The sequence below is a fragment of the Tiliqua scincoides genome, chromosome 16, assembly GCF_035046505.1.
Source record: "Tiliqua scincoides isolate rTilSci1 chromosome 16, rTilSci1.hap2, whole genome shotgun sequence".
NCBI lineage: Eukaryota > Metazoa > Chordata > Lepidosauria > Squamata > Scincidae > Tiliqua > Tiliqua scincoides.
Window position 1 is genome coordinate 3,805,606 of NC_089836.1, and position 25,264 is coordinate 3,830,869.

The 25,264-nt window shown below is 47.5% G+C and overlaps 2 protein-coding genes and 1 pseudogene across 7 annotated transcripts in view; 1 reads left to right on the plus strand and 2 right to left on the minus strand.

Moving 5' to 3' along the window:
• Positions 1-5,913: 5,913 nt before the first annotated feature.
• Positions 5,914-18,885, plus strand: DYNC2I2 (dynein 2 intermediate chain 2). The gene is made up of 10 exons (XM_066610531.1): positions 5,914-6,050; positions 8,753-9,013; positions 9,446-9,555; positions 9,798-9,955; positions 11,974-12,083; positions 12,325-12,492; positions 13,929-14,161; positions 14,706-14,863; positions 15,438-15,714; positions 17,608-18,885. Exons 1-9 carry the CDS (start codon positions 5,973-5,975, stop codon positions 15,674-15,676), a joined length of 1,515 nt encoding a protein of 504 aa, XP_066466628.1. The 5' UTR covers positions 5,914-5,972; the 3' UTR covers positions 15,677-15,714; positions 17,608-18,885.
• The window catches only part of SPTAN1 (spectrin alpha, non-erythrocytic 1), a 70,298-nt gene continuing 60,769 nt past the window's right edge, over positions 15,736-25,264 (minus strand). For 4 of the 6 annotated variants that reach the window (XM_066610527.1, XM_066610526.1, XM_066610524.1 and 1 more), the window contains 8 exons: positions 25,205-25,222; positions 21,851-21,913; positions 20,087-20,141; positions 18,677-18,873; positions 18,059-18,112; positions 17,653-17,799; positions 16,473-16,620; positions 15,736-16,070 (listed from right to left, as the gene is read on the minus strand). In XM_066610527.1, coding sequence (XP_066466624.1) covers positions 15,945-16,070; positions 16,473-16,620; positions 17,653-17,799; positions 18,059-18,112; positions 18,677-18,873; positions 20,087-20,141; positions 21,851-21,913; positions 25,205-25,222 — 808 coding nt within the window. In that variant the 3' untranslated portion in view covers positions 15,736-15,944. The remainder of the gene's footprint in view (positions 16,071-16,472; positions 16,621-17,652; positions 17,800-18,058; positions 18,113-18,676; positions 18,874-20,086; positions 20,142-21,850; positions 21,914-25,204; positions 25,223-25,264) is intronic. The other 2 variants (XM_066610529.1, XM_066610528.1) reach the window with 1 other exon arrangement.
• Positions 24,712-24,825, minus strand: LOC136635762 (5S ribosomal RNA; annotated as a pseudogene).

A 25,264-nucleotide genomic window follows, 5' to 3' on the forward strand; every position in this document is an offset into this window, starting at 1 on the left:
TGCTGTGAGATACAGGAAGCTTGACTAGAGGCAGCAACTTCTGCTAATCCTCTACCTGCAAAGTACAGAAGGTTACATAAGGCAGCAAATGCCAGAGGCATAAACATCTAGAAACATATCAACAACAAAATAATAAAGCAAGCTGGCTATCTCTGTTACTCCCTATCTCTTACCTGGGTCAGCTTCTCTTGTAGATCTCTTAGCTCCAGGCTACCTGTGAGGCCTCCCTGCATTACACCTCCCTGCATTACAGCCACTGAGTAGATGGGGCTCGTCAGCCTGGGAAGGCAGCTCATTGGAGAGAAGGAAAACTCTGATCCCAAACCTCCACTGCCTTGTGGCTACATCCAGTTATGGAAAAGGCTTCAGGAATCAACCTCGAGGCAAAATCCGGAGCCGGAGTCCCTGAGGCAGTTCATGGCTGAACACAGTCACGTTCTGGCAACTCCTGCGACGCCGCTGGAACCAACCGTATTGGCCTCTGCCTTTCCATTGGACCATTTCAGCGACGTGGAGAGGGGGGATTGCTGCATGGGTAACAGCCTATCCTCCATACCTACTTTACCCAGGCTTCGCGCACTGGAGAGGACACTCTGTTCCAGAACCACCATTCAGAGCGTGACACCATAGTCTTCCGAGACTGAAGGATGCCAACTCATTACAATCACCTGCATCACCTTCCTGCATTACAATCTCCGCGGATGAACTGGAGGTTGTCCATGACTTTGTGTACCTTGGCTCAACGATCTCCACTCTTTCTCTCCATAAAGCAGCTACCATGTTTTCCAGACTCACAGAGAGTCTGGTCCAACAAGAAGCTGACGGAACATACCAAGATCCAGGTCTACAGAGCTTGCGTCCTGAGTACACTTCTGTACTGCAGCGAGTCATGGACTCTTTGCTCACAACAGGAGAGGAAACTGAACGCTTTCCACATGTGCTGCCTCCGACACATTCTCGGCATCACCTGGCAGGACAAAGTTGCAAACAACACAGTCCTGGAACGTGCTGGAATCCCTAGCATGTATGTACTGCTGAAACAGACGCCTGTGTTGGCTCGGTCATGTCGTGAGAATGGATGATGGCCGGATCCCAAAGGATCTCCTCTATGGAGAACTCGTGCAAGGAAAGCGCCCTACAGGTGGACCACAGCTGCGATACAAGGACATCTGCAAGAGGGATCTGAAGGCCTTAGGAGTGGACCTCAACAAGTGGGAAACCCTGGCCTCTGAGCGGCCCGCTTGGAGGCAGGCTGTGCAGCATGGCCTTTCCCAGTTTGAAGAGACACTTTGCCAACAGTCTGAGGCTAAGAGGCAAAGAAGGAAGGCCCATAGCCAGGGAGACAGACCAGGGACAGACTGCACTTGCTCCCGGTGTGGAAGGGATTGTCACTCCCGAATTGGCCTTTTCAGCCACACTAGACGCTGTTCCAGAACCACCATTCAGTGTGCGATACCATAGTCTTTCGAGACTGAAGGTTGCCAACATGACCTGTGAAGCCAGGTGCCCAAGGTGGACAGTGGAGCTCAGGGCCTGCAGGATGTTGCACCCAAAAACTCTGCCCAAGAAGAACCGGACACACCCCTTGGGGCACTCATTAGTATACTTCTTATGCTAATAGTACTGAGGTGACTTCATACTTATTTAGACTGTCCAATCAGAAACTTTTGAGGACAGAACCTTCTCAAAGTGGGTCTGGCTGCGAGCCCTCCGAGTTCTTACCCCTCCCAACTGGAGATCCGCAGCTGCATTCCATTCCGCTTGATCAGGCGCCCCTCAGTCTACTGAGGTGTTAAACATTCCAATGGGTTGTAATTCTTGTTGTCTGTCCTTTCTGGCCAGCAAAGGAGAGACAGCAATCTTTTTGTTTGTTTACTCACATTCCTGCAGCTAGGAACTGCCAGCCACTTCTCCGTTACTGACTTAGTTTGGTTCAGGCTTCGCATGCTAACCTAGGCCTAACCTGTACATTTCCATGACACCCACTTAAAAAGTGCCTCTTACCCAGTTAGTAGGGGTTATTAATTGTTTGGGGGAAAGGGAGGTTAATTAAAAAGGGGAGGTGGGCCACCGTGCCTTCTATCCCTGTCCTGGGAGACGCTGGGCTTGCATTCCTCTCTAGAAGACAGGACTTTGCAAACTGAAATAGTCTCATAGCAACCTGGTATTATAATAAGGGGGAAATATTTCAAATTCTTTACTTCCAGAGTCACACGCTTGGATGCCGGCCATGTCGACCAATGGAGTTGTGTTTCTGAGGCTCCCTTTTTCCCAGCTCTGGGCCCTCTGACAGTTATCTTTCCTGGACAGCTGCCGCTTAAGAGGAATATGAATGGTGCTCTTCCCATTTTCTCCTCACAATAAGCCTGTGAGGTAGGTTGGAGTCAGTGGTTGGCTTACGGTGGCTTAACAGAGCATAATTGATGTGGTTGTGAACGTGACCCAAGCCAGCATGCTTCCCTCTGCCTTTTACCTCCTTGGCTGCACTGCCTCAGGTGGTGGATTGAGAGGGGTGCCTGTGGTTACCTGTTAGTCTGTACCAGGGGTCTCCAAACCCCAGGCCAGGTTGCGGCCTGCAGCAAGCCTCTATTCGGCCCGCGGCCAGCCTCTTGTCCCTTGAAAGCCTCTGGCCCACTCAGCTGAACATGGGCAGAAGTGTGCTCTGATTGTGTCTGGAGGGTGTTCTGAGGGCCAGAGAGGTTGAATGGCCTCATTTGTTCACTCATCTAAGTTCCATCTCTAATTTATTTATTTAAATTTTATATTTAAATTTTTTCCCGGCCCTCCACACCACGCCAGATATTTGATGCGGCCCTCTGGCTAAAAAGTTTGGAGACCCCTGGTCTGTACCACTCTACTGGAGTGGTGGCCTCTGCTGAATTGGAGCCAAAAGCATGAGAATCTCACTGACCCAACCAGTCAGTGTTTCTTAACCAGTGGTACTCGTAGCACTCCTATCACTCTTACCACTGGTGGTACTTGAGGTGGTGTCTGGTGGTATTCACAGGATCCCCAAGCCCACACTGTCTGGCAGCAAGACCAATAACGCAAGGCGATAAGCAGGAATAGAAGGCTTGGCTCGGCGTGTACTTTTTGCATGCTTGAAAAAGCCTTCCCATCCACCCTGAGCCTCTTACTGGTGTTTGTCATGTTGTGTCTGGCCTCCCAACCTAGAAGTAACCAGCAATGACATCATCGCCAGTTACCTCCAGTGGTATTTCCTATAGGTGGACCATGCACCTTTGTAAAAAAGAATGTATTTTGTATTTCAGCTTATTTTAATTATACTGCCGGTCATGAATATGTACAGTTTGGGCCTGGGTTGGCATGTGAACCCTGAACCAAACTGGGTCAGTAGCGGAGAGGTGGCTGGCAGTTCCTGGCTGCAGGAATGTGAGTAAACAAACACAAAAATTGTTGTCTCTCCTTTGCTGGCCAGAAAGGACAGACAACAAGGATTACAACCGATTGGAATGTTTAACACCTCAGTAGACTGAGGGGCGCCTGATCAAGCGGAATGGAATCCAGCTATGGATCTCCAGTTGGGAGGGGTAAGAACTAGGAGGGCTGGCAACTAGACCCACTCCGAGAAGGTTCTGTCCTCAAAAGTTTCTGATTGGACAGTCTAAATAAGTATGAAGTCACCTCAGTACTATTAGCATAAGAAGTATACTAATGAGTGCCCCAAGGGGTGTGTCCGGTTCTTCTTGGGCAGAGTTTTTAGGTGCAACATCCTACACGCTTGGAGCTCCATTGTCCACCATGGGCACCTGGCCCCACAGGTAGCTTGGAGCTAAGAGATCTACAAGAGTAACTGACCCAGGTGAGAGATAGGGATTAATAGAGATAGCCAGCTAGCTTTATTATTTTATTGCTGATATGTTTCCTAGATGTTTATGCCTCTAGCATTTGCTGCCTTGTGTAACCTTATGTACTTAATAAACTAAAATACCTTTTACTAAGTTGTTCATTGTCTGTTGGGGACAAAGGTTCAGAATCCTGCCTAGCCGTTCAGCAAGCTACCAAGTGTTCATTGAGGTCTAGTAACTTGAGGACTGAAGCTTTAACTGGAGAAAGAGCTCAGTGCCTGCAAGGGATAGAGTTAAGCCTAGAGGGTCTCAGTGTCCCTGGACTAAGGCACTGGCACATACAGGGTGGTGGCAGTACTACTGGACCGTGGGGGCCTTGAGGGCTTTAGGGTTTGAGAACCAAGAACTCTGAGCACCCAAACCCCCCTAAGTTTGCGACAGGGACAAAGGTTGAGAAACGCTTGTCTGGAGTATCTCCCTAGCCTTGGGAAAATGGGTGGAAAACTGTTGGCAGCTACTTGGGACAGACTTAGGCAGAGAGCTGTTAATTGTTCCCTGTCCAAGGCAGGGAGAGGCTTTGGGACAGTATTCTTCAGCCTTGGGACCCCAATGTCATTGCAAAGCCTCAGTTGTGGGGTCCCAGCAACTTACAGGAATGACAACCACCGGACTAGAGCACCACCAGGTCAAGGGGGAGGCATCTGTTGCACCCCTCCAAGGACCAGGGGATGGTATCCCAGTTCTGCTCAGGTTCTTAGTAACTGTGCTAAAGGCAGGGTGACCAGGTACAGTGGAGGACAGAGCACCTATACTTTTAACCATTGTACAGAAGAGGGAGTTTTAGCAGGTGCAGCTCAACACTGGAAGGTTTGAAAAGCCCTTTTGGCACCTGCCAAAATTCCCTTTTCTGTACAGTGGTTAGAAGTATAGGCGCTCTGTCCTTCATTGCATCTGGGCACCCTGAGCTAATGCAGCTTTCACTAGTGCCTGGCTTCATGGCAACCTTTTATGCTCTAATAAGAATATTTGGTTACAGTGAATGGGGCTGGGAGGGCATTCTGGGGGTGAGGAATGGGCAGCGACAAAGGGGGTGGGTGGATAGGCTCCCGGGACGGAGGGGTGGGATGGATGGTGGGAACCCCACTCTCATCCTTTTGTGGATTGAGGGCCCAATCCTATCCCATTTTTCAGTGCCGGTGCAGGCCTGTGCTGTGTCCTGTGGTGGGGAGGCAGTCACAGAAGCCTCAAAGTAGGGGAACTTTTGTTCCCTTGCCTTGGGGCTGCTTTGAGGCTGCTGTGGTGCTGGTAAAGTGGATAGGATTGGGCCCTGAGTGACAGCCCAATCCTATCCACACTTTCCTGGGAGTAAGCGCCATTGACAGTAGATGGACTTACTTCTGAGTAGACATGCTTAGGATTGGGCACTGCGTGAGTGAAGGGGACTGTGGCACAAAAAAGCTTGAAGACCCCTGATTTGGAAGAAGGAGGGATGCTGAAGGTTGGAAGAAGTGGGCTGCTTTCCAAAGCAGCACCAGAGGGACTCCCTGCCACTGGATGACGTGCAACGCAAGAATTTTAAAGGATGCCTTTGCGTTTTGCAAAAAATGCAATTTAAAAAATGCAAGCAGAGATTTGATTTGCCCACTAATTTGCTTTTAATGCAGCCACCCCAATGTCTGCCATTCCTGCACTCTCTCTATCCAGTGCTGTTTGCAGGCTGGAGCTCAGCCTCCTCTCCCAGCAAGCACCTTTCTTCAGGCGTCCTCCGTGGCCACCTAAACAGCCCATTTTCCTCAGGCGTCCTCCGTGGCCACTTAAATGGCCTTCCCTCGTGAGGTCCCCGCCGGGCGCCATCTTTACTCCTGGCACCGCTCCGTGTCTCCGCCCTGGAAAGCCCGAAGCCCTCCGCTCCCTCCGGAGCCGTCTGTGGGAAGCGGAACGCCTCCGTTCTCACCGTCGCGCCCCTCCCCTCCGCGGGGAAACCGGCCGCCGCAGCAGGCTCCGGGCTCCCTCAACAAAGATGGCGCCCGAGGCCCCCGGCCCAGCACAAGATGGCGGCGCGGCGCCTGCTCGCTGACGTCACGCGGCTGCGGAGGCCGTTGGTTTCCATGGCGACGGCCGCCGCTGGGCCTGCCTGAGCGGAGCGGCTCTGCGCCCGCCGCGATGTTCGGGGACTCGGGCACGGGCGAGGCGCACCTGCAGTCCGTGTGGAGGAGCGAGCGCGGCGCCCGCGGCCAGGAGGTGGGCGGGGTGGAGCCTCCTGGGGCCGGGCGGTCCACCCGAGGCGCTGCGGGGCCTGCCCGGCAGGGGGCGCCTGTGCCCGTCGCGCTGCGCTGCGCTACACGCGTGTCTCTGTCATGTGTGCATGGGGCAGTGCGCGTGCATTCGCGTTACAGGCTGCAGTAGATATTCTATAGGATGTGCGATGTACACATTATGTTGTAAGCATTATATAGAATAGAACATGCATATGTATATATAATGCATACAATGTATACGTGTATATTACATGCACACGTGTGCATGTTTGTGTATGTACACGTGTATATGTTTGTCTGTGGGGTGCAGTGTGAGTGTATGTATATCATATACTGTATTATATATAATGTTTATTATGTACATGTTATATATACACGTATGTGTGTGTGTGTGTACATGTGCATGGATGGGGTGCAGTGTGTGTATATTATTTTATATATTATTATATAGTATATAATGTGTATTATATATAATGTTTATTATGTACATGTTATATACACACGGGTGTGTATGCATATGTGTGTGTGTGTGTACATGTGCATGCATGGGGTGCAGTGTGTGTATATTATTTTATATATTATTATATAGTATATAATGTGTATTATATATAATGTTTATTATGTACATGTTATATACACACGTGTGTGTATGCATATGTATGTGTGTGTACGTGTGCATGCATGGGGTGCAGTGTGTGTATATTATATATTATTATATAGTATATAATGTGTATTATATATGTTTATTATGTACATGTTATATACACACACACGTGTGTGTCTATGTGCGTGGATGGGGTGTAGTGTGTGTATTTATATTATATACTATATATAATGTTTATTATGTATGTATTATATACACACATGTGTATATGTGTATATATGTACGTGTGTATATGTGCACACATGGGGTGTAGTGTGTGTGTATTTATATTATATACTGTACCATATAGTATATATTTCATTTCATTGTTTATTGGCATAAACAATATCCGATAAATGACAGCAATATCAACTTAGGGCACTATCCTAACCCCTCATGTCAGTGCTTTCCAGCACTGGCATAGCGGTGCCAATGGGACGTGTGCTGCATCCTGCAGTTGGGTGTCACTCACGGAGTCCTCCTCAAAGTAAGGGAGTGTTTGTTCCCTTACCTCAGAGCTGCATTGCCCTTATGTCAGTGCTGGAAATGTTAGGATTGCGCCCATAGAAATTTACAGTAAACCGAGGGACAGCCGAGGCTGAAACCACCCGCTGATCAGGATCACTCCGTAGGGGAGCAGAAATGCATGTACATTTACGCCTTGACAACACCGAGAGCAAATATCTCACAACATATCAAAGAGCTGCCTTGAGTGCTTTTTTCCACTCCTTGAGCTGGGAGTGGAAAGGCGGGATATAAATTCTGCAAATAAATAATAAATAAATATACGAACAGCACTTATTTCTCCCATCCAGCAGATACCATACCGTGTCAATATCCGATCCATTGTATGTAATGTTTATTATGTACATACATGTGCGTATGTGTATAGACGTACGTGTGTGTATGTATGTGTATTTCTATTGTGTACTGTATTATAGATTATATATACTGTGTATTATGTATGTGTATTCTATATAATATGTATTATATACAATACACATACATAATACACATTATATATAATCTATAATGTGTACTATGTACACCTTTTGGCTGCAGGGTGCTAGTGGCAGAGTTGATAGCCGCCCTAAAGAAAGGCCCGACAGCAGCATTGCATTGCCAGTGGGGAAGACACAGAAACCTTTGGTTCAGGGTCAGAATCTAATCAGGGGCCAGAGTTTGAAATAAACTTGAATGCACGGCTTGAGCATTGGTGTAGCGTTGTGGCTAAGCCTGCAATCCTATACACGTTTCCCTAGGAGTAAGCTTCATTCATCTCAGAGATACTCACTTCTGAATAGACATGCATATTATTGCGCTCTAAGAGACATTGCCTTGAATGCTCCCTTGGTTGCGTTATGCAAACCAGTTCCTCTTGACCTCTGTCTTTCCCATCTTCGGTGTGGGGATAACAGCACTTACTTACCCTACAGTGTTTACTTTAAGGATTGCATCAAGATAAATGTTTTTCGCACTCAGAAAGAACTGTGCAAATTCTTATGATTGTGGTATATTTGGCACAGGTGCCACATGAGTGTCACTATGTAAGCTGTTTGCATCACTTCAGGGTGCCAAATCGTGGCCTCATGTTGATAAAAGCCTGGAATTTGGGGATAAAGGTGATGAAACACACTTTCCCCCATCTCCCTCTTTTAAAGAAAAGAGAGATTCAACTTTTTAAAATGAAAATGGACAACTTTTTATTGGCTATTGGCCATATAAAACAAATACCTATATGTGGTCAGTGTGGCACAGTAGTGAGAACATGGCATACAGGTTGGGGAGCCCTGGGCTGTCACTGTATCCCAATCTATCCTACCTCACAGGGGTGATATAAAATGGGGCTGTTCATGCAGGACTTCTGATAAGTCTCCCTAGTCCTGTTCAGATTTATTGGAATGCAAATTGGCTGCTTTGAACTACACCAGAGCAAATGGTTTGCTCAATGGGGTTTGAATCCAGATTGCGCAGTAGAAGGTGAAGCTTCTTGGAGTGGGCATCTCAGTGCTGACCTGCTGTGTGCTTCTCATTTTCAACAGAAAAGCACCCAGACAAGGCCCATCTCCACCGCCGAAGTCGTCACTCAGTCTCATTACTGTCAGGATGTCAGCGTGCAGACAGACGCGAGGGAGGAGCAGGCCCAAGCGCTGCGTTTCCAACCCCCCGCAGCGGTGGACTACGCCAGCCTGCTGTCCTTCCTGCAGAGCGTGGAAGATGGCGTCATCAGGGAGCTGGACAAGAACTGGAAAAGCCACGCGTTTGACGGTTTTGAGGTGAACTGGGCAGATCAGAATGAAACGGTAAAGAGCTGGCTCTTGGGGATGGCACATCTGAGGTCTTTTCTTACATTTTGGGTCTGTTAGTAGTCAGTGAAGACATTCCTGAAGCCAGCTGAACAGCTGTCCCCTCACTCTGAATCTCTCCTGGAGTGCTAGAGAGAAGACCCCCTCTGTGCTGGGTAGGGCAGGTAGAATAGTTCCCCCTCCTGACTAGGGTTGCCCACTTTTAAATTGGGCCTGTGTAACCATGCAGGAAGACATGCCTTGTTCACCCTCCACAATGGTGACACTGGAGAGGGAATGCCTGTCTGGGTTGCATTCCCTTCAGGAGGACTTCACTATGTACAAGGCTGCTTATGTACAAGGGACTTCTTTCTCCTCCTGGACTGCAGCAGCTTGCTCTCTGTGTCTTTTCCTCTGCCTGTATTACATCAGCATGGGGTTTTCTTGCAGGTCTCCTGCCTGCACAGTTTATCATACCCCGATGCTCAAGAACAGAAGCTACAAGTCACCAGTGTCTCCTGGAACGCCACCGGAGCAGTTGTGGCCTGTTCGTACGGCAAGTGAGTTGAGTCAGTCCACAACTATGTCCGTGATTGGCTTTTACTGGTGTGGTTGGCATATTGACAATCACATAGAAGCCAGTTTCTCTTTAGTCATTTGATGGAGCGTGTTGGGTTCATCTCCCCTTTTATCACCGCTGGATAAAAGTCCGGAGATGCAGGTTGAGGTGGGTCCCAGCTCCTGACACGCTGAAGGCCATTGCTTCTACACAACACCCATCTCCTTTTCCTTTTTCTTCCAGGCTGGACGACGGGGACTGGAGCACAGAGAAGTCTTATGTCTGCACCTGGAACATTGACCGTCGAGCACTAAACCCGAAGCATCCTGATCTGGTCGTGGACGTCCCTAGTTCTGTTATGTGTTTGGCTTTCCATCCAGTGAAACCTTCCATCATAGCTGGTAGTCTACTCTGCTTTTTCCTTTTCACTCTCCCTTCTTGCCCTCCAGGTGTCCAGGCATTGGGGCATTCTCCTCTCGGGTCACTCGGGGGTAGGAGGTTCTTAGACTTGGTCCAATGTAGGGCTTGTCTTGGAGACACTTGTCTAGAGCCAGCCGGCCTTCTGTTTTCTTATGAACTTCTCCCTGCCCTGCACATGTTACCTCTGTCTACTGTAGGTGCCTTCTTTTGGTGCATTCTGAAAGTGATTGTGTAATAACAGAGCTACACAGATAATGACAATAAAATTAATAATATCTCTGCACACTTTCCAACAACCATTTATGGCCCACAAATATTATTGCCCCTACATTGATGATGAGGAAGACAGAGGCTGAGAGCAAGTGGCTTGATATGGCCACCAAGTGAATTAGTAGAGGGAACCAGGAAAGACCTGATTTGCTGTGGGTACACATTCCTTTTCAACAGCTCTAGTTTTGTGAGAAGTTTTTAAACAGGGCTGGCTCCATGCATGAGGGATCCTGGCAGATACTTAGATGTGGTGTGTTAAAGGTGCACATCAGTTAAAAGTGCTACAATAAACAGGCTGGTGTGTTTTTTCCCCAGCTGAATTAACTCATTGTGGAATAGAAGCCAGATAACCTGTGATCAATTTATCGAACACTGGCAACTCTTTAATTCGTTGCAGAAGCAAACGATGGTTGCTTCTGCCACGTATTACAGACTGGGTCTGATGACCTCTTGTTTGCTTTTTTGCAAAGCTTTAGTCCTCTATTCCTTGCTGTAACCACCCCCTTCACGTCCTCTGTTTTCACAATATCTACTGTAAGGGCAGGGGATCTATCTCCTTCACTCTGTTCAGTTAGTGTATTATATGTTCAGTTAATGTTGTATATGTATTAACGATGTATGGTTTACTGGAAGTGGATATTGTATATTATTGCTGGTCACAAAAACCTGCAAACGTAGACATTGTATAGTAGTATTGGCAACCTTCAGTCTCGAAAGACTATGGTATCGCACTCTGAAAGGTGGTTCTGGCACAGCGTCTAGTGTGGCTGAAAAGGCCAATCCGGGAGTGACAATCCCTTCCACACCGGGAGCAAGTGCAGTCTGTCCCTGGTCTGTCTCCCTGGCTATGGGCCTTCCTTCTTTGCCTCTTAGCCTCAGACTGTTGGCAAAGTGTCTCTTCAAACTGGGAAAGGCCATGCTGCACAGCCTGCCTCCAAGCGGGCCGCTCAGAGGCCAGGGTTTCCCACTTGTTGAGGTCCATCCCTAAGGCCTTCAGATCCCTCTTGCAATTGTCCTTGTATCGCAGCTGTGGTCTACCTGTAGGGCGCTTTCCTTGCACGAGTTCTCCATAGAGGAGATCCTTTGGGATCCGGCCATCATCCATTCTCACGACATGACCAACCCAACGCAGGCGTCTCTGTTTCAGCAGTGAATACATGCTAGGGATTCCAGCACGTTCCAGGACTGTGTTGTTTGGAACTTTGTCCTGCCAGGTGATGCCGAGGATGCGTCGGAGGCAGCGCATGTGGAAAGCGCTCAGTTTCCTCTCCTGTTGTGAGCGAAGAGTCCATGACTCGCTGCAGTACAGAAGTGTACTCAGGACGCAAGCTCTGTAGACCTGGATCTTGGTATGTTCCGTCAGCTTCTTGTTGGACCAGACTCTCTTTGTGAGTCTGGAAAACGTGGTAGCTGCTTTACCGATGCGCTTGTTTAGCTCGGTATCGAGAGAATGTGTGTCGGAGATCGTTGAGCCAAGGTACACAAAGTCATGGACAACCTCCAGTTCATGCTCAGAGATTGTAATGCAGAGAGGTGAGTCCACATCCTGAACCATGACCTGTGTTTTCTTCAGGCTGATTGTCAGTCCAAAATCTTGGCAGGCATTGTATATACTTTGATTACTAAGACATTGTATATACTTTGATTACTATAAAGAGTAGAGTCACACACACACACACACACCCGAAACTTGTCCCTTACATTACAAGTATTCTCTGGTCTCTTTCAGGTGGTCTGTTCAGTGGGGAGGTCCTGGTGTGGGACACCAGCCGGCTGGAAGATCCCTTGGTCTGGAGGACAGGCATGACTGATGACACCCATACTGATCCAGTCTATCAGGTACCAGGAAAAGCTGCCATCTCTATATGATTGTGAGGGGGACAGCAGTGAGAGTAGGGTTCTGATGTTGTTTTTCCACTGCTCCATCAATTTCTTGGTCACATGACTCCTCCCTCCCACATGTGGTACAGGAGGAATGAAGTGAAATCAGTGTGGACTTCTCACATGGAGAAGTTGTTCCATGCTCCAACAATGCGTTTGGCAAGATACCCTCTTTTGACTCCCTGGTTTCCTGGAACAGGTTGGCTGGCTGAAAGACACCAAGCACGGCCATCTCTTCCGTGTGCTGAGCATCTCCACTGACGGGAAGATCCTGGTGTGGCAGGAGGAGAGAGATGGCCTTCTCAAGATGGCAAATGGCTTTGCCTTGCTATCGCACCAGATCCCCAGGAGTGCCAGGCTGAAGAAGGTTTGTTTCAGATCCTGCTGAAATTGGAGACCATCCTAGGATATTAGAAGCAGGGCTGGCAAGAGGCTAAACTTTTAACTCTCTTGGTCTCACTAGAATGGTATTTGTGGACCAAATTCAACAACTCCTTTGTTTAAGTGAAGGTATGGCTTATAGGCAACTACATAGACACATTTTTGAATATCTGGAAGCCTTTTTCAGATACCTGTGTAGATTGTTTATAGCTCATTGTTTACAGTATACGTTACTTACTGCTTACATAAGAGGTACAAAAATATTAATTCATGTATGTATTTTTCCTCGTCTTTACTAAACAAGAAGGGGAAAAAACCAGACATTTGAAATCAGATCAGCTCTTCTGTAACTTTACATTTTTGTAAAAAGTTGCTATGGGGCAGGATTTGGATTATGGCTTATGTTTGTTGAAACCCTTTTCTTTCTGTGCTGTTTTCCTGATAGAAATGGCCCCAGGACAGCACTGAGGAAAACAGAGATCTTGATACGACTCCTTTCCCTCTCCCCAGCAAGATCTTGCAATATCCTCTCTAGTTTTGGTCCTTAGGATAGACCCAGCAATGTGTTTATGGAACAGGATCGGGGGCGGGGGGAAGTGGGGTACTACTGAAAGATTTGTAAGAAATTTACAATTCTTTGGATCTCAGTGAATATGGTCAACATTCTACAGGTTGGGTCTTGGTATCCATGAGGGTGCATAGATGCCAAAAATAGTGTTAAAAGAAATTCCTATTAAAGAGATGTCCCTTTGCGCAGTGATTTAAAAATAGTCTACTGCTCGTGTTGTGCACTGCAAAGGTGAGCAAGGCTATCAGTCTCTTTCCAGGCACTTAGAAAGCTTCACTCTCTTGGAGGCAGCAACTCCTCCCCCCCCCCAAAGAATGCAAAGAGGTGATAATCACTACCACTTTGCATTCTTTCACTTTCTCAGGGGGAAGGATCACTTGCCTCTTGTGAAGCTGTTCTAAGCACCTGGAGAGAGAGATTTACTATCCCTGTTACAATGGTAAGTGAGGCTATTGTTAAAGTGGGGCTATTGTTATTGTTTTTCCTTTAATTTAAAGGGCCCTCCTCTTTGCATTGAGATAAAACCGTGGGTGAAAAATAGGTTATACCTGTATTCACAAGAGAGCTTTTAGGGGAAAAGCCCCATAGTTCAATATCTGAAATCCTGAAGAGCTGCTGCCAGTTAGTGTTGCCACCATTGAGCTAGATGGACCAGTGCTTCTGTTGTGCAGCTTCCCCAGTTTCTCGGCAAATACCGTTAGAGCTCTTGGAAGTATTAAACCAGACTTGGGTTTCTTTGCAAGAATACAGTATGACAAAACAAACCAGATGTTTAATTTTGGCATCCTTGTAACCAGACTTTGTGTGGCCCTTGAATCTGAAAGATGGTCCCGGTCTCTCTCCCACCCCGTCAGCATTCTCGAGGAGACACGGCAGTGGGCGTGACCTCCCTGTCCTTCTCCCGCTTTGAACCCAGCGTGTTCATCGTTGGCACAGAGGGCGGCTATTTACTGAAATGCTCCACGGCTGTGGAGAACGTGGCTGTCCTGCCAAAAAACAGCTCCATCCCACTTAAGGCACCTGCACAGTTTGTCTTCTCCCCTCATGGAGGACCAGTCTACTGTACAAGCTGCTCACCTTTCCATAGGTAAGGAGAGACCTTAACACTGACTGCAATTTTCAGGTGAAAAAAATCAGCCAAGAACTGCAGTAATTTATCAGGTGCTGAGAAAGGGATTCATGTAATTGTATTTATGGTGGAGTTAAGGCAATAAGTGTCTTTAGAGATGTTCGTGTGTTATACTGTACCCAAGTACAGTTTAATGTGTGAACAACTCTTGAACTCCTGAGTAGATTGTGATGCTGGGAAACAGGAAGTGTTCAATACTGGAACCTTTTCTCCCTTTGTGTTTATGGTTTTGACTTGCACTTGACCTGGTGAGAGCCTTTCCGAAAGCCGTGTGGGAAGTGGAGATCTTTGAGGTTCGCTTGTAATCCGTGGTCCCTAGCAAGTCATTGAGGATATACTTAGAGCACACTATGGAAGGACAGTTATGTAATTTGGGCCCCAGTGTGCTGCACTTCTGTGATCCGAAAAAGCAGGCAGTTGTTGAGAAGGCATTGATTCAAGCCAACTGCTCTGGATGTTTTATTATTGCTGATCTCCTTACACTACACTTGCTTATTTCCAGGAATCTGTTCTTGAGCGGAGGGACTGATGGACATGTCCACCTGCACTCCATGTTACAAGCTCAGCCCCTCATCTCCCTGCAGTTATCAAGAAAATATGTCTTCAGTGTGAAGTGGTCTCCTGTACGGCCCTTGGTCTTTGCAGCTGCTTCTGGTGAAGGTAAGTGTGGAGGGATGCTCATTTTCTGCTTTGACCTTGTGGGATCTAATTTTATTCTCAGGTAGAGTCCTTTCTAAGCCTATTGGCTTTCTGTAGCAAAAAGTACCCCTCCAAGGTGGTGACTAAATTTGTACAAAAGCCACAATTTCTGTGATTGGCAGGATCTATGGAGTCGTTCACTGTCCACAATGAAATTCAGAACTGCTCTATGAAAAGGGGCCTGGGAACTTATCTGGGAGGAGACTTGCACCTATGCACCCCAGAGAGAGTTTGTGGGTGTCCTTCTAAACCTGTATCCTGGTTATTATTTAAAATAGTTATATCCTGCCTTTCCTCCTCCCCTGGCAGCTGAGAGTATTTTTATTGTTTGTAACATGTACCTGGGGGGAAGAATCAGTGGGACAGCAAGAGAGATGCAAAGAGCCTCTTGAAACTCTTAGCAAAGAGAAACAAACCTGATATTTGAGTGTTCTTGGAATTCTGTGCTTAGAGGTAGTTTTACTTTTCAGAGTGAAGATTCCAAGCTGGTCGGTAGCATGCAATTGCATAACTCTCCCATCCCTCTCTCTTGCAGGGGAAGTGCAGCTATTTGACTTTGGAAAGAGCTCTCAGAAGCCTTCCATTTCCATCAAGCAGAACTCAAACCAGGCCCCTGTGTACTGCCTAGAATTCAACAACAGGCAGGCCCAGCTCCTCGCTGCCGGCGATGGCAACGGTGTGGTAAAAATATGGCAGCTGAGCTCAGACTTCACTGAAGAGGGGCCCCGTGAGATGAACCATCTCGACCAGCTAGCAAATGAGGTGACCGATTGACAAGGACAATCCCCACAACCTTGGCCTGCTAGACACAGGTAACGAACCACCAGCACAGCTTTGACTTGGACTAGTAACTTTTATTGAAGCACACTGCAACACTTTGGGCTCCTTGCACTAAGCTGAAGCTAAGCAATTGTAAGGTTACATCAGGAAAGGAACATTGATTATTTTCGAGCACAATATTGGACACATGCAGAGAGAGCGAGAGCTACAAGGCAGCAGACGTGAGCGCGTTCTCAGGACCGTGTGGGGCTAGTGCTGGGTATCAATTCACAAACAGCGAGCGTGTAAATTCAATGTAGTCGTAGGCAGAGGGAAGTTCTCTGCCTTTGCTGTCCATGTAGGGTTTCATGTGAGAGACACAGTAGTCTGCCTGTTCCCGGGTCAGATTCTGAAAGGCAAGAGACACAGTGTGTGAGAACAAGGGTAGGCAGCCAGCACTTTGGATCACAAGTGGCAGAGCAGGGCTAGCTCTCCGTTGGGCCTCACTATGCCGCTACTACCCGTGTTCTCTTTTTGTCTAGGAAAGAGCCCATGAGACAAACACCAAGTATATGCAAAGCCTAGTGAAAGGCAAGCCTTCAGTAGAGAGGCAGGCAAGTCTTGTACCTCTTGACCACTGGGCAAAAGCTTTTGTGTCTCATACTTGTTTGTAGAATGCTGAAAGTGTCAGCCAAAGGCAGGCCCCAGTTGTCTGCATCAGGTTAGTGGGTCTCACAGATGTACTAGTAAAGCCCCCCCCCATTCTATTTCTCTCTTCGTCTGAGCTATGACTGAACCCAAAAGCACTTACTTGGTAGAGCTCCTCCTTGGTCACATAGGGCTTGCCCTCGGAGCTGAGGGCACGGAAAGCACTTTCTATCTCCTCGCTGGATTTCACATTCTCAGTCTCCCTGCTGATCATAAATGCCATATATTCCTGCAGGGAGACGTGTCCATCCCTGTAAGCAGGAAAGAAAGGATGCCGTTTAGTTCTGAGCCTGAATGTCAGAATTAATGAAAGTGATAGATCGTCAAGGACATGTATCTGGGTATCTGATTTGGACAACCTTCAATGCCACTCTTGGGTAATATTGCCCAGACTGTTTTTAATGGCTGGCGATTTTGATGATTCCCAGATATCATTAAGATCTAGGAATACTGATACCTAGAAATAAATATTAATATCTATATATTTAGCAGAGGGAGAGTAACTGTCCCTCTTCATTCCAGCACAGTGTCTCTTCTCGTGGCTGTTGAGAGGGACATTTTATTCTCTTTATTAATATTTTTATTCTCTAGGCTGAAGGCTAAATATGATATACTCTTATTGGCTGAAGGGCACCATTTACAACGCTTGTTGTATTCAGAGAGTATCTGCCTCTTAGTCTCTTGCACTTTTAGGAATACACACTGAGTCAATTGAGAAAAAGAAGCCTACAGCATTCAGAGTTGGAGGGCAGTCCGACTGCATTCCATGTCTGCGGAAATGGCTGTAGCCACTCTAACAACAACATTAAGGCAATACAACATTAATTTTAGAGTTAACTGGACACCACAACACCTTCCTAGAAAGGGGTTTCACCAAATAATCCACTTGTTGGTGTTGTAATTTGCCTGAAGCCCCACTTGGGCACACAGGGTGGGAACTTTGCTTGGAAAGACCTTGTTAGGCATATTAATTCTGTGCAACAACAAACATTGATAGTTCAAGAGAATTTAAGTAGCTACACCTGCCTGCCTATTTCATGCATGTTAAGAGGCTTTTAATGTTATCAACATCTAAGCACAGGGCTTAAACAAACAACTTTCCAACTTTTTAGGACATTTGGGAGTCTTTCAAAAATTTATGCATAGATTGCTTAGTAATGTTTTGTAACCTTTCTGTAACTTATATATTTTCCTTTTCTGTCTTTTCTCTGTTGCGGTTTTGTTTTTGACTAATAAAGGGAGAAGAAAGCCTTCCAGCACGTATGTCTGCATAGCCCCCCTACCTGTTGGGATCAACAGTGTCCAGAATGGCCTCAAATTCTGGGTCTGGCCCCCCTTCCTCCACCATGGGCAAGTCGTAGCCGAGCGAGCGCAGGCAGGACTTGAACTCCTGGTGGTTCAGCCGGCCGGACTTATCCTTGTCAAAGTGTCTGCAACGAAAGGCAACAAGCTGTTGAGCCAACCTGGCAATTGCATCTACAGTCTTTTCTGGCAGATTAAAAACCTCTTGACGCTTAGAAAGTCATCCAGTATAAAATTCTTTATGCACAACCACCAGATAACAGAATTCAGGCTGCAGCTTCTCTCAACACACTCAGCTGAACAGTTTGGCCGAACCAAAGTGTAGTAGCTTACAGCATGCGAGTCCTTCACCCCCCAATCCTGTGTCCCTGTAAAGAACCTACTCACTTAAACATCATGCTGAATTCCTTGAGGGCTTCTTCAGTGACTCCAGTGGTGTTTCTAGAAGGAAGAGGAACAGGCTTAGCAAAGTTGCATACAGAATCAGACCCATTTCATGCAGGAGAGGGGGAGGAGAGACAGGGGCGCCCTCACTGGAGCAGTGCCAATGTTGGGGGGAGGTTGGACAAACACTGCGATTTGTTTACAGGCATGCTACCTGGAGGGTGAGTGACAATCGCAAGAGAAGGAACCCTGTGATTAGTTAGCTCCACCCAGAGCATTCCAACAGTGGTACGCATTTACTAGTGCAGCTGAAGACTGAACTCCTGGAGGCCACCACAGTTTAGTAATAACTAACATCAGAATCCATTCATGTCACCCTTTTAAAAAAAACGCAATTTTTATTCTAGAAAACCTAAAGCTATTGGCAGACAGGAGTCTTACCAGGTGTCACAACTGAATTAGCACCATCAAAGCAATTGTTATCCACAGAGATCCCTGAGCAGGCTCAAGTTTCATCCTTTCCAGTTTTCTGTACCCTTTCCCCACAAGTTAAAAGTTCCTGAGAGAAGTTTGTGGCTGCCCCCTTTCCCCTCCCTCCACCTTTGCACAGTGAAGCTCTACCTGGCCTGGATCTGCTGCTCGAGGTTGTGCTGCATCCTCATCCCGAGCTGGTCAAGCTGGTCCCACTGCTGTGCCAGCCCCACAGTGCTGTGCTCAGTGTACTTGTTGTCCAGGATCAGAGCTTCCTCCATCGCCGCGCCAAGGTCCTCAATCTTCTTCAGCTGGCTCCTCATGGCCCGGATCTCTTGATGCTTACGCTAAAGGGGGGGGGGGGAAATTCAAGCCAAATCAACTACTGGGTCCCGTTTAGGCTAGGAACACGTATGCCAGACACCCACCCTTTTGTCCTGGACTAAACCGCACACGCTTCTTGGTTCTGTAACTACTATGTAAAACGCATCCTGTATTTAAAATAATGTATCTGGAGACTTTTCTGTAAACTGTGAAATGGCAGAGCACCATCTATACATACAAGTTTTTAAATGAAGGTATTTGTATCCCCTCATCCATCTTCAAATACATATGCGGGATGGAGAGTTCCAAAGAGTGACTTAAGTGTGAAACAGGGCCATTAGCGGACGTTAAGTGGACTCAGAACACAGTCCTGCCAAGGCAGAGCAATATATGTTTGCATGCAAAACTATAGCGCCCGGAGGCATCTGGGCAAGGATTGATATTGTGTGCCACGTTCGGAGGAAATAAATCCATTTCAGAAAACCGGGTAGTTAATTTTGTGTATGCACAATGTTGTTGATTCCTATAAATCAATAAATCCCAGCATATGGTGATGGCAGTATAATAGCCCATGGGGTATTGTATTCAACTGATGCACGCTGAAGGGGCTTCCCAGTGCCAGAATCTAGTAGCCATTACCTCGGAGACGGCATTACAAGAAAAGCACTGAGCAGCAACTTCAACCCTTTCTATACAACTAACTCCTATACAACAAGTTACATGGATGGAGCCCTGCATAAGCCTTTACCAGGAGAACCCTCCAATGCCTTTAAAGACTGGCATTTTCTGCGGCAGAACAAGGATGCACAAAGAGCTATGCTTCCCGGCACCTGGTGATGGAAACTCAAGTTCACAAAGCTTCCCTCCCCCTCTGGAAGTACTGAAACATAGCTCATTTCTTTCGGCCAAGATCCAAAGAGACTTCTCTTCAAAACAGTAGCTCCCTGCTGCAAGGCAGGGAAAGGGGAAAGAGGGGAGGAGTTTTAGCAGCAGTGTGTGACGTGTGGGGCAGGGTTGACTGATCAGAATTCCACCAGAGTAGTTGCTTGCCTTTTTGGGTCCATAATAGATCATTTCAGAATGAATAGGAAAAAAAAAATTCCAATTCACACAGATTAGCTGCAGGTGGAAAACTACCATTTTTTCTGGCTATCCAGTCATAAACCACACATTAAATGAATCTTTCTATCCAACACTCCCCCCCCCCCAACTTTAACTATAGGGAAAAGTACATACTTTCGTCGCCTCCAGCTGTGACTCCAGGGTTCCGGATTCTTCCACCATACAAGACCTAAACACAAGAGAGAGAATGAGGGAGGGGTCTCAGCGTCCAAAAGGAGCAACAGGTGGGGCTCGAAATTAACACCCTCTCTTTTCAGTGCAATTTCTCCTGGCATTTGGGAGGCAGGGAGGTGTTTTTTTTTTTTTTTTAAATAAGCAGCAACCTGGAAGAAGGCTCACTCAGGAGGTTCAATCATCAGCATCTCAGCTTGAGATTTTCAGCATATGAGCCTTCGACCAGAATCTCCCAGCAACTTTCCCCCCCATGACTCCATTCATTTCAACAGGCTTTGCAAAGAACAATTTTGCCACCAAATTCTCTGCTAGACAGCCATCCCCATAACAATTGTTTAAAACCTGGCTAGAAAATTGATCCTACATCTACGATATATACAGGCCGCTCTCACAGAAGCATTTCCCTAAGATCAACCCAAACCTTTTCTGAAGTCTTCTGACCAGCTTTGGGTTCAAATTACATAATAAAGCTTCTCTAAATGCAGTTTAGAGCTGGTTGCAGATGACAGTCTTGGATGGTTAATTTCAAGCCCCCCCCCCCCATTCCCCAAGCCATTCAGAGAGAAAAAACACACTTCATGCCAACCCCAAAGCACTCCCCTTCTTCATGGACTGAGTGAATCCCCACTCCCTGCAGTGCAACCTCACCCCACCCAGGCGTGCCCGACACACACACACACAAAAACCACAAGTGATTTGCTTGAGATGAGCTGGGTTTGCTGATGAGCGACAGCAGCTCTAGCAAGGCTTTGCACAAAGCATGAGTGTGGAAAACCTTCACAAAACTACTGGCTCACTTTGAACACCATCAAAACAAGTAATGTGATACAACATCAAACCCCCTCAGCAGGGCTGAAGAGGGCTTCCGCCTGCAGGAGCAGCTGGTTAGAGGTGACCTCAAAGAGGGCAATTCCCAAGGCCCAGACCCTCTGGTACCCCAATGGGGCAGAGGGGCACTGAGGCTCAGCTGCAGTCAAAAGATTGGATAGGATTTTTTTTTTTTTTAATGTGTAACACGTACATGGTCTGTTTTTAACTTCTGCTCTTAGGTAGCCACAAACAAAATCTTTGGGAGACCAATTCCAGAAGCGTTAGCCAGGCAAATAAAAGTCACTTGATGTTCTCTTTGGAAGAAGGCAGCAGTTTTTTTTATCCACATCTTATTTAGAGCCTCTGTCCAGAAACATTTATGTGCAAGACCACAATGGACAATCCGTGAACAAACAGCAAGTCTCGGTTACCGTGCAGGTGAGGATTGGACTTTCTGGGTGGGCTCCCTGTGAAATGGAGGTTTCTTGGGGGGAGGTTTGTGTCCTTTCTCATCCCAACCAAACCCTGCTCCCCTCCTACAATGCTGAAGGGAGGCGGCCTTTCCAAGTCATTTTTGGGGGGGCGGGCTGCAGAATCACTCTGCAATGGCGACAACGTACCAAGTTGTCCGGGCGATTCTCGCTCTTGAGAGGTTAAGGCTCACAGGGCAATGCAAGGTTTAGTGAGATCAAAGCACGGGTCCAAGGTTAAAAGCGGCTTGGGCCAGGAAGCTAGCTGTGAGTCAGAATGACGGGAAAAAACACTTTCTCCCCGCCAAAAGCATCTCACGGCAGTGACAGACAAAAAAAGGAAAGCGAGCGTTGGAATTAGGAGTGCGCCGTTTGAAAAAAAACAACAAAAGAACACAGTGAGTTAAGAAAAATAAGAATAAACCTTCCAGACAGATCATCCCCAACTTCATACTGATAGACACGAATGACACGACGATATGCTATGCTAGTCAAAGGAAAGAAACTGAGTGAATTCCAGATGGACGGGAAGGAGGGAAAAAAAACAGAGCACACAATGGAACACCACTCCAAACCAGCACCAGTTTGCAAGCAGCAGCAAGAAATATGAGGGAGCGTCAACCTCCAGGCCACACAAAGGCACCGCTTCCACCAGCAGACTGCCCCACAGGCAGATGAGCAGAAGTGCCACGTAATAGATTAGAGGGGACCCATGGAGGGCAGGTCTGTCAGCATCTAGTAGCCCCGATGGTAGGAGGGAACCCTCCAGGCACTCCCCACTTGCTTGGATAGGAGGGCGAGATGAATGAGGGACTTTAGGCTCTGCCTGGGGGCTTCTTGGCAGGATTCTGGCTGGTCGCTGGGGGACACCTAGGCAGGCCCTTGGACTGCTCCTACATCTCTTGCTGGGCTGTAACTTTGCAGGCTGTAGGCAGGGGAATCCAACACCTGAAACCTCCTGATTCCGAGTCAGGCCACTGCCCTAACTGAAGCAGATGTGGGCAGACTTTAGCCTTGGGAGATCTACTTACCAGAGCCCTGGCAGTCACTGACCCACAGCCAGGTACAAAATGGTGGCTCAGGGTGTACATGTGTGAAGCCAGTTACTTAAGTGATCGTCATGAAATATGCACCGGGATGACCTTGAGATCAGAAGGAAATTTACCTTTGACTCACTGCAGGGCAATTAAAACCAGCCAGAAGAGCTGCACCAAGACCTGTGGCCAAAGGCAGCCGAAGATTGCTCCCATTTTACAGGTGAGGTACATCAGCCCCAAGAGGGAAGCAGCAGAAAGGTGGTCATGAAAGATGAGGCTGATCTACTGCAGACTGCCCAGAAATCCACCAGGGGGTGACGGTCTGCCTTTTGTATACCCCACAGCTCTACCAAAACTGCAATTGAGACCTCAGAGCTTTTCCTCCCCTGAGATTAGCTGGCCACTGAACTTGCTATGGGTCTATCCTGAGTGCTTCAGTGTTCCCTCATATCGAACAGCCATTACAGGAACAAAACTGGCCTGACAATGAGGTGGTTCTAGGCTGTTCTTCCTAACAGGCTCATCTTGTGTATATATCTAGGAGTGTTTTACCTGGAGGGGACACATGATCTCTTCCCCCTCTGCTCCATCTCCAGTCTGAAATGACAAAACCCTACAAGAACCCCATCATGCTGGGTTTTCCCCCCCTGTATATGAACCAAAATAATTTTGAGTCCGGTTTCCCACCCATAGAGGGAAAAGGGGGTTGGATACTGAGTGGGGTGACACTGACAGCCGCAATCACTTGTCTTCAGATAGAAGTCACAACAGACTTTTGTCATTTTACTCTGTCAGGTTGTTATGGGCTGTTAGGGGAGGGCACCAGGATGAGGTCTCTTGTTATCTGGTGTGCTCCCTGGGGCATTTGGTGGGCCGCTGTGAGATACAGGAAGCTGGACTAGATGGGCCTATGGCCTGATCCAGTGGGGCTGTTCTTATGTTCTTATGACAGCCAGGAAAAACAAATCAGAGCTCCAATCAGTCCTACTAGACAGACTCCATCAATCAAACAGAAAAAAAGCTAGCAGATTCCAGCTGGACACATCAGCACAGAGGCTGGTTCTCAGTAGGCACAGAGACAGCTCACCTCTGTATGGCAATCAGAAATGGTTCTGGGAATTAAACCCTCCGTACGTAGCAAGTCCCCGGTGTGCAGACTCAATAGCAGAACTGAAGACCTGGCTGTCCGGGTAAGGGCCACTTCACACACGCTTTTTTCCCCCCAGGATGAGAACTTGTGTTTAAAAAACTGAATATGCGAATGGCTCGCTAAGGCATTTCCTTTCTCTGAAAATAGTAGCTGTTTCAATGTCAGAAAAAGTAAGCGCAGGGTGACCTTGGCCCATCTAGTTGAGTGTTGCCTGCACTGGTTGGCAGAAAACAGGAGGTTCCTCCCCCCAATCTATGGGGAGATTCAATATGGGACGTTCTGCAAAGACCTGAGCAGTGACCCCTTCTCCAAATAAAGTTGTGTTATATTGGCTTGGTTCAGACGTTAGGCCCGAGCCTCGGGCTTGCCTGTTTCCTTCTTCCATGACATGCTCAAGTTCCCTCCCTCACTCCCTAGTCTGGGCAAGTCATTGTATGCCACCAAAGCAGAACTGGAAAACCAACTCTATCTGTGGTTTTAAATTATAGCGTGGAGGCAAATAACAGTTTGACCGATTTGGGTTATAGGTTGCCCAAACTGGGAAGTGAGGGGTCAATTTGAATGTGCAAAGAGAAGGGAAGAGCACAAGGCAGTCTGTTCTGGAGACATTATGGGAGAACACAGTATCTGCCTTTCAACTGCTGGACCAAGAAAATGTGCAATTCTGCCCTGGAAACTAACATCCCTGTATCCCACCTTAGTGAGTTAAGAGGAGAAACCACAACTTCACTGTAGCATTAGCAGCCAAGTCTCCTTCACAGAGTGGCACAATGAAATCAGGTTATTGGCTCAAATCTGAGAGGTGAAAAGAAAATTTCTCCTTTTCTAGACAGGATTTGCACTGTCAACGGTGGGGCGGGGGAGGCAATGGGATGCACTCACACCTCTGGTTGGCAACCTTCAGTCTGGAAAGACTATGGTAGAAGCCTACAGCACCTGGTATTCCCAGGCGGTCTCCCATCCAAGTACTAACCAGGCCTGACCTTGCTTAGCTTCCCAGATCATGGTATAAGCCTACAGCACCTGGTATTCCCAGGCGGTCTCCCATCCAAGTACTAACCAGGCCTGACCTTGCTTAGCTTCCCAGATCATGGTATAAGCCTACAGCACCCGGTATCCCCAGGCGGTCTCCCATCCAAGTACTAACCAGGCCTGACCCTGCTTAGCTTCCGAGATCAGACAAGATCGGGCATGTGCAGGATAACAGTTGGCAAATGCAACATTGTGGAATTCATTGTGGACTATAGAAAACTGGCCAAACCTCTGGCTGGCAAGATTCACTGGACGTGCTTTTGCAGATCTATTCAGGAGGAGAAAGATATACAGAGCACTAACCTCATCAAAAGAGGGGTTTTTCGGGGGAGGGGTCCTTCCTGTTTCAGGCAAAAAAAAAATGGGACGTGTGCTCTTTAGCTGCCCAGTGATTTATTTCTCGAGTGCCTGACAGGAGACGGGACAGCACCTCATGCAAAACCCCAGGCACAGATGCCCATACGAGATGGCGTCTCACAAAGTCGTCACAAGCAAAGCAATGGCAGGAAGGAGCACATAAGACAAGATCAGGTTTTGCAAAACGTCACTGTGTACTCACCCATCCAGCAGGTAGGTCCTGGAGAATGGCAGGATCCAAAGAGCAGGAGAAAGAGGAAAA